Genomic DNA, 12837 nt, shown 5'->3' with positions numbered 1-12837 from the left:
CAGACCCCCCAGGATATTGCGGCATAGATTTGCAAATTTAGCGGCACAAAAATTGAAATTTAGCAACACAAAAGTGGAAATTTAGCGGCATTATTTCGGCTCCTTATTTTTTTGTAATCATTCCTTCTCCGCCTTAAATCAATGTAAACTGATTTAACAGGGTATTCCACTGTGAAACTGGCATGGTTAAAATGTCTGCAGCTCTACCGAAGCACAGCTCCAATCTGCACCTCGTGAGAGGGGGCCCCATTTCTCCCTGGGATGTTCTAGCACCCCTGCCAGGGCACCGCTGCCTCCTAGACCCGTCCATTTTAAAAACACAGTAATTTCTATCACCCTTTTTAACATTGAAAATATATTGTGAATACAAATATGACCCATAGAGGAAGCCCTGCTTTGCTGCTAGAGTGCTTTACTAAAAAGTAATGCAGCGAATTAGGTGTGGCAATTTAAGTGCCACTTTGTGAGTGGACAAAGACAAGGCAATGCATTTAAAATACTATCCTCTTTTCTGAAACCCAATGGTCTGAAAGGGGCCTTAAAATATCCCCAGCAGTTCGGAAGTGCTGCTGCAGGGTACATAACTGACAGGGTTTCAGATTGCTTATGTGTGCCATTTTCATAAATTCACTGTAGATGACCCGGATAGGTAAACATCACGCTTTGCCAAATTATCGGTCTCTGTTCCACTGGCACCACACTCATTGAGCCAATCACATCATCCCACATCAGGAGGCAATTCTTTTTTTGTGTGCTGTTGGGGTTATCAACCGTACAGACCCATTGCATGTAAAGTGTCTGAATCGTTTTAACAAATAAAATTTTTATTTTAATACTAGCAACCACACGTCATATATGCTAACAACGCAGCCATGCTTTGTTGTAACTAACTTCGCTAGACTGGTCAACAGACTACAAGCTCAGTGATATATAATAAAATAGGGCAGAGGATTATTATGCCTGCTACAAAGTACGTGAATCAGGTTACAAAGGCACTAGGCTAGTGTCCTTCCATTTCTGGTACTTTAATGCAGTTTCAAGATATTCTTAGAGTTTCGAATTGCTCAAATTGGGGTAATTTCTCATATTTATCTGTTTCCCTAGACTTCATTGCTTGATTTTGTTCAGGAGAAAGTGTCACTCATAGTCATTGAATGTCACTCATATCTACAGTGAGCTGCTCCCTGTGTCTGAAAGCAATGCCAGCTCCGGCAGGAGACGGACAGCTGGCAGGGACTGCTGGGGCCTTCGGGCTCCCCCGTGGTCCCAAAACACACCCAGAACACATGGGCAGTCCCAGAGGAATAGGGTCCCTGGGGCCTAAATGGGCCAGGGAGGGGGCCACACATCCCTCTTCCCCATTTCTAAATGGCTGGGCCCTGGGGATGGTGTTGCCGGGGCCCAAATTGGCCTGGGGAGTGGGGTTGAGCAGTCACCCTCCTCTACTAGTTGTTAAAAGGTTTTCAAAAGGCCTGGCCCAGTCGGATGGGGTCCCGGGGGCTAAAATCAGCCCAGGGTGGGGAGTTCACATGGCCCCCTTCCCCTATTACACATAGGCCAGGCCCTGGGGTCCCACTGTCAAAATTGGCCAGGGGTGGGGGGCCGCATGACCCCTCTCTGCTATTGGATAAAATATTTCTTGCAAAAGGCGGGTCCCAGGGGATGGAGTCCCCGAGGCTGAAATTGGCCAGGGAGAGGTGGCATGCAGCCCTCCTTCCCCATTGCAAAAAGGCCTGTGCCTGAGGGATGAGGGTCATGTGATGCTTGCCTAATAAAATATAACTTTATTAAAAAGACTGGACCTGGGGGATGAAGTTCCCTTGGATGCTGAGGTTCCTTGGGAGCCAACTACCCCTCCTTATACCTCTAGGAAGTCCCACACAGTGTGATTGCTGAGAGGCGGTCAGAGGCCAGACCCCTTTTTTCCACATCTCTGCAAACATGCCTCCTGGCGCACTGCTGGTTGGGGGATGAATTCTTCTTGGCTCCAGAGGGTCCTTGGGGGCAAACTACCCCTCCTGTATTCTCCAGTCAGTTCCACAGAGCACAATTTCTGTGAGTACTTCGGAGGCCACTCCCCCTTTCACGAGAAGCTCTGTAAATGCACCTCCTGGCACAATATTGGTTAGGCGATAAAGTCCTTTTGGATGCTGAGGGACCTTGGGGGCCAAGAAAACCTCCTGTTATCTCCAGTAAGTCCCTTACAGCAAGATTCCTGAGAGCTGGTCTGAGGTCCCACCCCTTTCTCCACCACTCTGCAAATGTGACTACCAGTTAAAAAAAACATAGAAATTCACTTACAAAAAAGCTAAAGTTACAAGGACGTTATAGTTAGGAAATCGAATTTGAAAAACCTTACAAATTCACTGAAAAAACAAAGGTTACAGGGACATTATAGTTAGGAAATAGAATTTTTTTTAAATTAGAAGTTCACTGAAAAAAACAAAGGTTACAGGGACGTTGTAGTTAGGCTCAGATTTTACTAATACAAACTATAGTAATTCAGCAATTATAGTTACCTAAGCCTGCTACAACTTACGCCCCTGCAATGCTCTGCTTAGACCCTATTTATTACAAAACTCATGACATGGTCATTGAAATCACTGATGACATCTCAAAAGTAACACTCGGCAAGGAAAAGTATTTTTGCCCTGAAGAAAAACCTATTTTATTTAAGAATAAGTCACCCTAAACTTACGTTGTAAAGATACAAGGCAGGGTGCCTATTATATAAAAGGTGGAACACTGTAGATTTAAAAAGTGTACCCTCACAGTGATTAGAGGCCTAAAAGCGATTTACAGTGTGTTGGTTCAGGTACATAGTTCTTTAGATAGCCTTAGATTTGAGTAAATTATTAATTCTTTATCTCCACCTCAGAAAATGCTAGAGAAATAATTCTCCCTTAATTTTCAAAAATTGGTTTAATAGGAAATTCAAAACTTTTGAATTAACTTTTTAAACATGCAGGTTGCACTGCCTGGAACAAAACTAGCTTCAAACCAGTAACTCCCTCATCTCACTTCTTGAGGCGCGTACACAAGGACTCTGTTTCAGAAGACATTATCTGCCTCTGAACCCTTTTCTTTACCATGGAAAGGCTATGCAAACATTAGAACATACAATGTCTGTTTTCAGTATGCCATTAGCTGAACACCTCTAGGACCCACTGATCTAAAGTTTAAGCCAGGATGGAAGATAATGCAGCTAAAGACAAACAAATGGGGTGTTGGTCAGAAGGCATGCAGATAATTCACATATGTCTAGCGTTTGTTGGCAGTCAGCACATTTCCAAAAGCCCTCATATGTGCTTTTGAATTCCTTTACCAATGACTGGACAGTAAATGACCATAGATGCCTCAGTTGAGATCCCAAACGCATGGCTCAGTATGTTAATTTAATAAATGTGACTTTTCTACCTACTGAATCAGCTGATGATGTATTTCCTGCTGTCTTAGAAAATTGATAAATCAGGTTTTGAATGATAAAATGGATCTTGATAACCACTATAAATTGAGAAAGAATCTCTTCTGAGTAATACTCTTAACATGAGTTTATGGTGATAATTCATTAATTCTTTCCATTCCATTTAAAAACATTATTGTGAAATTAAACAAATACTGCTTTAGGAGAAGAAAAGAAATAGAGCAATAATAATTCTGATGCTTCTGTGGCTTATTACGCAGCCATTGCCACGTTTGCTCATAAATGGGCAACATAGTAAGTAAGTATATTTCTTTATTGCTTGATCAAAAAAACGTTGCTACACAAAGAATAAAATGCAATACCAAATGGTGAAGAATGCACATCTAAAAAGTTGTATAATCTTATTTTAAAATCAAGGGGTAAAGGAAGGAGACAAACAAAAGGCATGGGCTGATAGTGAGAAATGACCATAATCCATATTAAACTCCTCCGACGCCAAAACCTTGCTCATACACATAGATAGCAATTTGTAATGAGCCCAAAGACAAGCAAATAACTAAAAACTCAATAAAATATTGTCAGTAAAAAGATACATGTCCCAAACAGGTAAGACTCTGGAAGCCATAACTAATTACAAAACCTGAGCAGAAAGTTGGTATACATACCATTTGAGCTAGAGTAGTGAAAAGAGACTTTAGGCTGTTAAGAAATGGTAAAACGCAAAGTGCTTAAACTAAAATAGATTAAGGGCTTAGATGATTTGTGCTAGAAACTCCGTTTTACCCAAGGCTATATGTCTGAAAGATCAAGCTAAATCATACTGCTACAATATGCCTGTTAATCTTTACACAAAAGAGCATTAGGGCAAGATCAGGTAGTATAGTGTAAGAGGGGCAGGACACAGTTATTTTATGTCTGACAATGTGAACTAGGCAGTAGGCACACACAGTTATTTACTTTCTATGACTCTACTTGTGATGGGATTATTGGGTATTCTCATTCTGGAGAAGGAACTTCTGCATCATCTGCTATAAGAAGCAGAATGACCTGCACTTTAGTGCATCTGGAGCCTGTGAAGACTCCATGGCATGAGGAAGCAATGGGGTAGTCAATACTACATCTTGTATGGAGGTGACCAACTCATCTCTCACATAAGGAAGATCAGGAAAATAAGGAGCAAGAACTGGCTTACCAATAGTATTTGTATGGCAACATTGCTCTACAACCTCCAACCTTCTCTAAGAAGAGTTTGCTTTGGCCACCACCCTTTGATGCAGTAAGCCAGCCTCCTAAGTTCCAGAACTTGGAATCCCACTTGTCTTGAACTACAACCCCACTCAAATTCTAGAACTTCATGCAGTCACCTCCAGTAGCCAGCTACAGTTGTCATTACTGCTACAGGCAGTAGCCCATTTTCCTTTTTATAGGCAATACTAGCATTATTGAACCCAGCCTAGCAAAGTATATTTACCATTTCTAATGAACAATATGAAGGAAGGGATCTTATGGGATCACCATCCCATGAAGGACTACCTTGGACAGGCTAGTGTAGCAATGAACCCAATATAGCATCGAGCCCAATAGCAAATAAGCATCTTAGTACCTAATGGCTATTCAACCCTTCCACCAGACAAATGAATAAACATGCACAATGATATAACAAATAATACTCTTGTTTCTGAATGTCAATAAAAATGAATTGGGTAGACTAGTGGAGAAGATACACATGACACCCTCGCTTTCACAACATGCTTAAAATATTGGCAGCTGCCAAAGCTTCAAGAAGAGGGGTTTTCAACTACGAGTCCCTAAAACTCTAAAAAATAAAAAGGGTAAATCACCCATGCTCATCCGTGCTTTTATCAAGATCCCTTGTAAAAGCCAGCCTGTTGATGGGATGGTGGTACCTGTTTTCAGCACTGCATTGAGGGGTATATTATCAAGGGGTTTTATCTCCGCTTTTTTGGCTTTAAAAGCCAAGAAAGCGGAGATAAAATTATCTCCCTATTACCAAGCTGTCGCTAACACCAGTTAGCGACAGCTAATAGGAGATAGCGACCATCATGGGCCCCACTTTGCATGTCAGTGATATTTATCACTAATGATATGCAAAGTGGGCGTGCCAAGATGTTAGCGACTGGAAACAGTCGCTAACATCGCTATCTCCTATTACCAACTTTTGGAGATATTTGCGCTAAGGGCGAATATCTCCAAAAGCTAACACCTGCCCTGAGCAGTTCTTAGCCATGTTATCCAATGGGAGGTGGATAACATGGCTAAGAGCATTTGCTCGATAATGCATGAATATCGCTGACTTTTCAGCGATATTCATGCATTGCGGGCGTTTTTTATCGCATTTGCGATAAACCTTGCTAATAGCAAGGTTTATCTGCGATAAAAATCGCCGATGTGCGGCGATAATTTTTGTCTCTAAACAAGTTAGAGACAAAAATTATCGCTAGTTGTTGATAATATACCTGAGTATTCTTTTGCATGCCTTGACTCTTTCTACATATAGAGTAATACATTTGGTTTTGCACTCCCAGCTGTATATATGCTTCTCAGTGTTCAGCGCTTACATGATTTTCTACCTGCCTCTTTTCATCAGGATGGTGTTACCTGTTTCTACACTGTAAAAAAAAACTTGGAATGGGCATACGATTCCTCCATGTGACAACCGCAAACTTGTTTCCACACTCTAAGTAAATCCCTCGTCTGTACAGCTATCAGACGCCCCTAGGGGCTGGGCATGGACATGAAATAAAAAAAATCCTCTTTATATGGCAGGGGAAATATTATTTCGTTTAAAGGGCGAGCGTGCATTTCAGGTCACTTGGGAGAGGAGGTCCTCAGCTCATGTAGGGCTTTCACAAGGGGTGATGCAGTAATTGGCAATGATTGACCGATCAATGTTTAATCACTTACGCTGAAAACAGACTAAACATTTAGCATGTACCTTTTTTTCCACACAAGATCTGAGTTATAGTTGAGGCATGTTCTAGCCTTTACATAATCCGCAGTCCTTACTGTAAAAGTCATATCATCCAGACAGAGGCAACTGTACCTTACTATGCTGAAAATAGGTGGAGCTTCCACAGGCACTCCCACCTCATCCCCACTTGCTCTAATCTTCAACTACAGACAGCCTCTGTCAATCAGATAACTCTCAACCAACCAGCATAGTAGAAGAGCTGCTGCACAGGCAGGCGATAAGCTGCAAGGTCACAAGAGACGGGTAAGAAGGGAAAGTGGACATTTTTAAGCTTCCCTTCACCAGTTTTTCAATGATACTTTCGTAAGGCAAAAATGCCACTATGCCACACACAGTATTTTCAAATTTTCATTTGAATATATTGTGCTTTGTTTTGTGAATAGAACAGTCTAACTCAGTATACATTCCGAAAGGTCGAAGAAAAGAACCTGCATTCAATAAAATTGCTGCGCTGTCGAACACATCGTAAATGTTTTAAAAATTAAAAGGGAAAAACAACAGCTATGCACCTTACAGAAAAGAAAAAATAGTATCTCCTGTCGATGTCCTGTGGTATTTTTGTATTTGTGTGCCTCTTCTGCTTACAACACACCGAACACTGTTGCTTTACAGAATACAACGACCATTATAACATTATATGGAATGGCTAATAAAATATCAGAATAAGTTTTGCTGTCCAGATGTTGTAGAACCGAAAACTACAAGCTGTGTGGAAATATGTGCGATGTGTAAGAAATTAAATGTAAAGAATGGCACAGAATTTGTCAAACTGAATCTTGAAAACTGTTTTAGAATCCCCTTCCCCTGCTAGATATATGTGGATACTAAATAGTTGGACATAGATTTCGTGAATACGTGCATACAGGACAGCCTTGCTCAAGATAATTCCATAAAGATGACATATATGTATCTATCCAATATATATGGATATGCGTGCGTCCGTGTGTAGATGCACATGCATGTGTGCGTAAATCAGTGACAAAATATGTCTAAAAAATCAAGGTAAACGCCGACCTGCACCTGAACTCACAGAAGATATACCGTTAAATTAGCAATATTTGGTCGGTGTGCACATTCAAGCGGTGTGTGCATGCGGCAGATACAATTGTATTCAAGAGTCATTTACCTTCAGCTATAGGCTTGCCTCCCACCCCTCTAAAACACACACCCACTGCTCGCGCCCAGCATGACAAGCAAAAACACATACCATTGTAGTACTATCAAATAGTATCTGTTAACACAGCAACGGGAGGCAAACAATAAAGAAACTGCCTGCTTCACACAGAAAAAAAGGTCTCAGGATGAGACGCGTTACTTACTGTGCATGGATTTCTTTAACACAGCAATGTACATGGTGGACATATAGCTCTTTTCCCAAGCATTGCAGTCTTCCCCATGGATTCTGATGTTTCAGAGCATGGTTTGGCTCGAAAGAAACCCCAGCCGCAGGAGGTGGCGGTGACACGCTTTGCTACACACAGGTTTGTGCTGAGAGGTGCCAGTGGGAGACATGTGATGCTTGCTGGCTTCTCGCAAAATAAGGTGCAATCAAGGCGCCGGATAAAATATTCTCTTAGAAATCAGCAACAAAAGGCTCCCAGGACCCACACCTGCATGGCAAGCAGAACCCCCAAACGGGTGCAATGAGAGACCCAGAATGTGTGGCGCCCTATTACAGGTGCCAGGGGGAGTGAGAGAGTGTGGTGTGTGTGTGTGGAGACGTTTCTGATCACTGGGGCAACACGCATGCACTTGCAGTTTCAGTCTGCAGCGGCTACTGGCAGGAATGTACCACATTTCATATTCATCATGCACAGAATTCATTGCTGATTGGTAAACTCCGCCTTAGCGCGTACATTTGGGGTCAACTTTTTCACGCACACGCTCGCCATATCACAGCATGCAGCATTTTCTGCACGCGCCTTCCCAGTTGCACCTGGCAAGAAATGTGGCCAAATAAAGAAACCGAAACAGGGGCATATCTGCGCGTGCATGCCCAGCAGCATCAACGAACTGGCACAGACGTGCCTTCTGGGAGGGCACTCGTGTGTGTAGTATGAGTAGTAGTAACAGGGCGAGGCGTGACGTGCGTGGTGTGCTGTTGCAGTGGCAGTGTGCAGTAACAATTCCTTCAATATCCAGACATACAGCACGGCAGGCAAAACAACAAGGCTGGGAACGAAACACGGAATACAAATATACACAAAGAAACACATATCGTAAAGAAGAACGCAAAACCCTACCAGAAACGTGATCCTGGCAATTTTGACTCCTACATATCCATGTATACAACTGAATCAATTTCACACATACTGGCTCCCCTCCATCCCCCGTCTGTGTGATGTGGGCTCATTCATTGGTTTCATGTTGCCATAGGAACTAGGCGGCATGGTGACATGTTAGCCAAGCTGCAGGGTTCTCTCACTTTATGGTGAACAGATGTCTCGTATTTTACACGGCGCCCCAGAGTATGCTTTTATGTACACAGCTCTTTTTAAGCCGGTGCTCTGCAGGTACAAGCGACAGGACCACAGGCATATTATAACAGGTCAATAAGAAAAAAAAAAGAAAAGCCTGGACTCATGAAGATTCTACGGGTAGTTTGGCCATATATCAGGGGAAAAGGCTGAAAACGTTTTATTGCAATAATCCTAGGACTTACATAGTAGGTCGTACTCGTTTATTATGAGAAGTGGTGCTTTATTTTAAGCACTTGGGACAAACTGAGGTCAAGAGTGTAACAGGGAAAAACAGAAATCGGCATTTATCCGTATGAGAAAAAAATCTGCTCAGTAAAACGATAACAGGAAGTCTGAGCTTTCTGGCAGCAACGTTATTATCTAATTATGATAAGTAGTGTACTCCCAATTTGCATTTTATTCCATACGTAGTATTGATGGCAATCAAGTGTCCTCATGGCACATGTGACACCTTCATAAAATCCTGAATATTTAGCCAGACGTGGGTTGCAACCTGAAATTTGCAGTTTTGCATCGTACGTATGTACATTGAATCCCAGCCAGTATGCCAAGTGTCGGTGGGTAAAAATCCTCTAGAATTGGTTTGGGGTGTCATACATCACCTGGAGCCATTAGGTTGCCAACTTTATTCTATACTGCTAATTTTATTGTAGTCTGGAGGACGAACGGTTGAGTCAACATGTGGTATTTAGTCCTAACATCTCCAGATAATGAGGTGCAATAGTCTAGTGAGGTAACTTACTACGCTAAACTATGCAGAATTATATATCCAAAAATAAGTTGAATGGCAGAAGCACACAAGGCTAAATCACACATGCCTCTACCACGCTGCCCCAACAATGAATGTGTCTTGACAACACATTCCTTTACCACGCATGCCTTTTCCACGCATGTCTACCACACAATTTTGTGGTAAAGGCATTATTGATAAAGGATATGATTGGTAAAGATCACATCACAGCCTCCCCGAGCTGAGCCCTAAATTCCTGTCCCGCGTAGTAAAAACGAACCCCACCCAGACCCACCCTTGAGCCCTAAAACGGCCCCTGTCCCTGAAAACTGTTTCTTCCCCCGCCCTGAGCCCGAAAACTTGCCCCCACAATCTAAACACATCCCCGACCCAGCCCACCCCGTCCTGAGCCCTAAACACTGACCCCCATTTCCTAAAAACTACCCCAACCCCAGCCCCCCCTCACGCTGAGCCCTAAAAACTGACACCTCATCCCTGAAAACGACCCCCCTGCCAGGAGCCCTAAAACCCAGCCCCCTACCTTAAAAACAACCAACCCCCCTCAGCCCTAAAAACGGTTCCCACCCCTAAAAACGTCACCCCACCCCAAAAATCGAGCCCCAGCCCCACTAACCAGACCACACCCTCTTCCCGTGCCCGCCCACCCGCACATCTAGACCATGCACTGCCTTAACCACACATATGCGTGTGTAAGGTATATGCCTGGTTAAGGTAACTGTGGTTCTGCTTGCTGGGAAATGGCACGTGTGGCTCAGCCCGCTTTGTGAAGGCCGTTTTCCCCAAAAATGTATGTGGTAAGTCTATGAAGTGATTTCAAGAAACAGCACATGATAAAAATAATTATTGCAATTAAATAGCGCTCTGATGCCGGGCCTGTAGGCATTTTGTAACTTGCTGCTAGCACAGATCAAGACCCAGTGAGGAGTTATCTAAAGCAGTGTACTTTTAACATTTCTTTAAATTATGTGTGTAAGGGACTGTGTTCCAAACTTCATGCCAGTTTCCATTTTGAATTGGAGAGGACTTTTTTCAACACATTTTTTAGATGAGCTTTGTGTGATTCTGAGTCTGCCGGCCTGTTAAAAATTACCATCTTATGCAGGGTATTCCCCCAAATTTGTGTCTTCTGTAGCTGAACACATTTTTGTTGGCGAAATTATTCTGCACACTTTACTCCTGCTAACCAGTGATGAAATGCCTGTGCTCCCCTTTTTCAACATGATGAAATTGGCATACACCTATTTGGCACATTTAATTTACTTTTAAATCCCTAATATTTGGAACAATATGTACCCAATGCCTGAACGTTAAATGCTACTAGTGGAGTGCGGAAGTCAATTTGCCAACAACTAAAGTTGCACAGTAAAACGTGTCTATAGGTCTTCAATTTCAGCATGGGTGGGCAGTTCTACAGGGGTGAAATGCAGGTTCCCTGCAGCCTCTGCTGCACAATGGGTCCCACAACACCCCAGGGGGCCCCAGCGTTTAAGAATGCCTCCTCCAGTCCAAGGTCAAAGAATATTCATGAGGTATGGGAGACTCAAGGGGCCCTGATTATGTTCTGTAGGTAGGGGGCATTATTTTGCATTATGCCACTGCTGTTCTAAACTTAAATTTCAACCTGGCAAAATAAAGTTTTTAGAAATATCAAAGAAATGAAGCGAACAGACGCCTCAATCCAGGTGCACAGCGTTGCTTACTTTTATCAAAAAAGTGTCATACATTTTTCCTTTTTTCCAAAGTTTTATTCATATTTGGTCCTTTACTTCTCAGAACATCTTTGTAATTACTCCAATCACATGAGAGACACTTATACACATTTTCCTTAATGTTTACGAAATGCCAATCCAGGCCTTATTCCGAAGCATGGAGTGTGCGTAAGTCATCCTCAAAGGTCAGTCTATGTTTACCCAATGCATTTCGAGCCGTACCAGGCTCTTCGTCAGGGGTTATCTACAAATTAAATTAAAACATGCCTGTTAGACTGTAGTCGACCAAAATCTAGAATATGGTTACAAGTGTTTCTATAAAATACATCCCATCAAAAGTGACTAGCCCAGTACATAACGTCTGCCCTCTGAATTCATTATTATCCACTGTCTTGGAACCCTCTCTCCCCAACTGACACAGTGCCACATGTACCTTTATCTTTATTCAAACGGTCTCATTATATACGCATTAATTCCTCCGCAAAACCCCTTCTACTATGTGTTAACCCTCCCGTCTAAGTTTTTTCTGAACGAACACGTACCTCAACAAACGGACCTGCCGATAGTTTTCCCTCGTGTTAATGATCCTTCTAGTGAAACGCTCTCCACTCCACTTAGATACCTTCATCTAGTCTCCACCCCTCGACTATCTAGCCAATCAACATTGTTGTTCTTTAAGCTACCTGTAGATTTAATCCCTTTTAGAGGTAAACACCCACTCCCTGAATTTCACTAGCCGCTTTCTATCGATATTGGCCTTGCGCGCTGACTGTTTTTTAATCGTTTTTTTCTCCCTCCAACTAACGCAGCAACCCTGTCTGTACCTTATTTTACCAAATGGATGAAAGTAAAAAAACATAGAGGATTGAAATTGGATGAACAGGTGTGCACTCTCACCCCCCTCTTCTGAAAATAAAGTTTTTGCCAGGCCTAAACCTTCCTTTTTAGGTCTCGTCTAACAGCGGGCATACACTTTTGCTGTGAGGGGTATTGTATGCAGGGAAGGGCTCAGAGCCCCGCCATCAATTACCATTTGCAGGGTTGATTATCAATCACTGTAGCTGTTTACTAATTGGCCACCACACGTCTAACATCACTTCCTTTCACTTTTTGGCAGCACGGACAAAGTACTAATTCATTTATTTTAATTTTTGTCCCTCTGCTACTGGCACTGAACTTCTACCTCTATTAACACTATGTTTTTATCCTTTCATTTTGGCATTTAACTCACTTTTTTTATCATTTCAGATCTGTATTAAAAAAAAAATATCCACACGCATTTGCATTGCTTTTCACTTCGGCTTTGTAATGCTGTACTTGTGCTTTAGAGAACTTATTTTTGGCAAAAAGTTTTTTGGGCAAATTTTTTTTTACGCATCCATTGGCATTGCTTCACTTTCACTTTATCGTTTTAGATTGGCATTTTTTCTTCCACATACACCTGCAAAACACATTGCCAAAGCTATTAGCTCTCCAGAGAC

The 12837-nt window shown here is 42.4% G+C and overlaps 1 protein-coding gene across 1 annotated transcript in view; it reads right to left on the bottom strand.

Annotated features, from left to right (window-relative positions):
* Positions 1-7914, bottom strand: part of MYO16 (myosin XVI) — a 2830569-nt gene extending 2822655 nt beyond the window's left edge. The window contains exon 1 of the mRNA XM_078658257.1: positions 7736-7914. Coding sequence (XP_078514383.1) covers positions 7736-7778 — 43 coding nt within the window. The 5' untranslated portion in view covers positions 7779-7914. The remainder of the gene's footprint in view (positions 1-7735) is intronic.
* Between the last annotated feature and the right edge of the window lie 4923 nt (positions 7915-12837).

The sequence above is a fragment of the Lissotriton helveticus genome, chromosome 8 (assembly GCF_964261635.1).
Source record: "Lissotriton helveticus chromosome 8, aLisHel1.1, whole genome shotgun sequence".
Classification (NCBI taxonomy): Eukaryota; Metazoa; Chordata; class Amphibia; order Caudata; family Salamandridae; genus Lissotriton; species Lissotriton helveticus.
The sequence above is the reverse complement of the archived record's forward strand: the minus strand, read 5'-3'. Positions and strand labels throughout refer to the sequence as shown.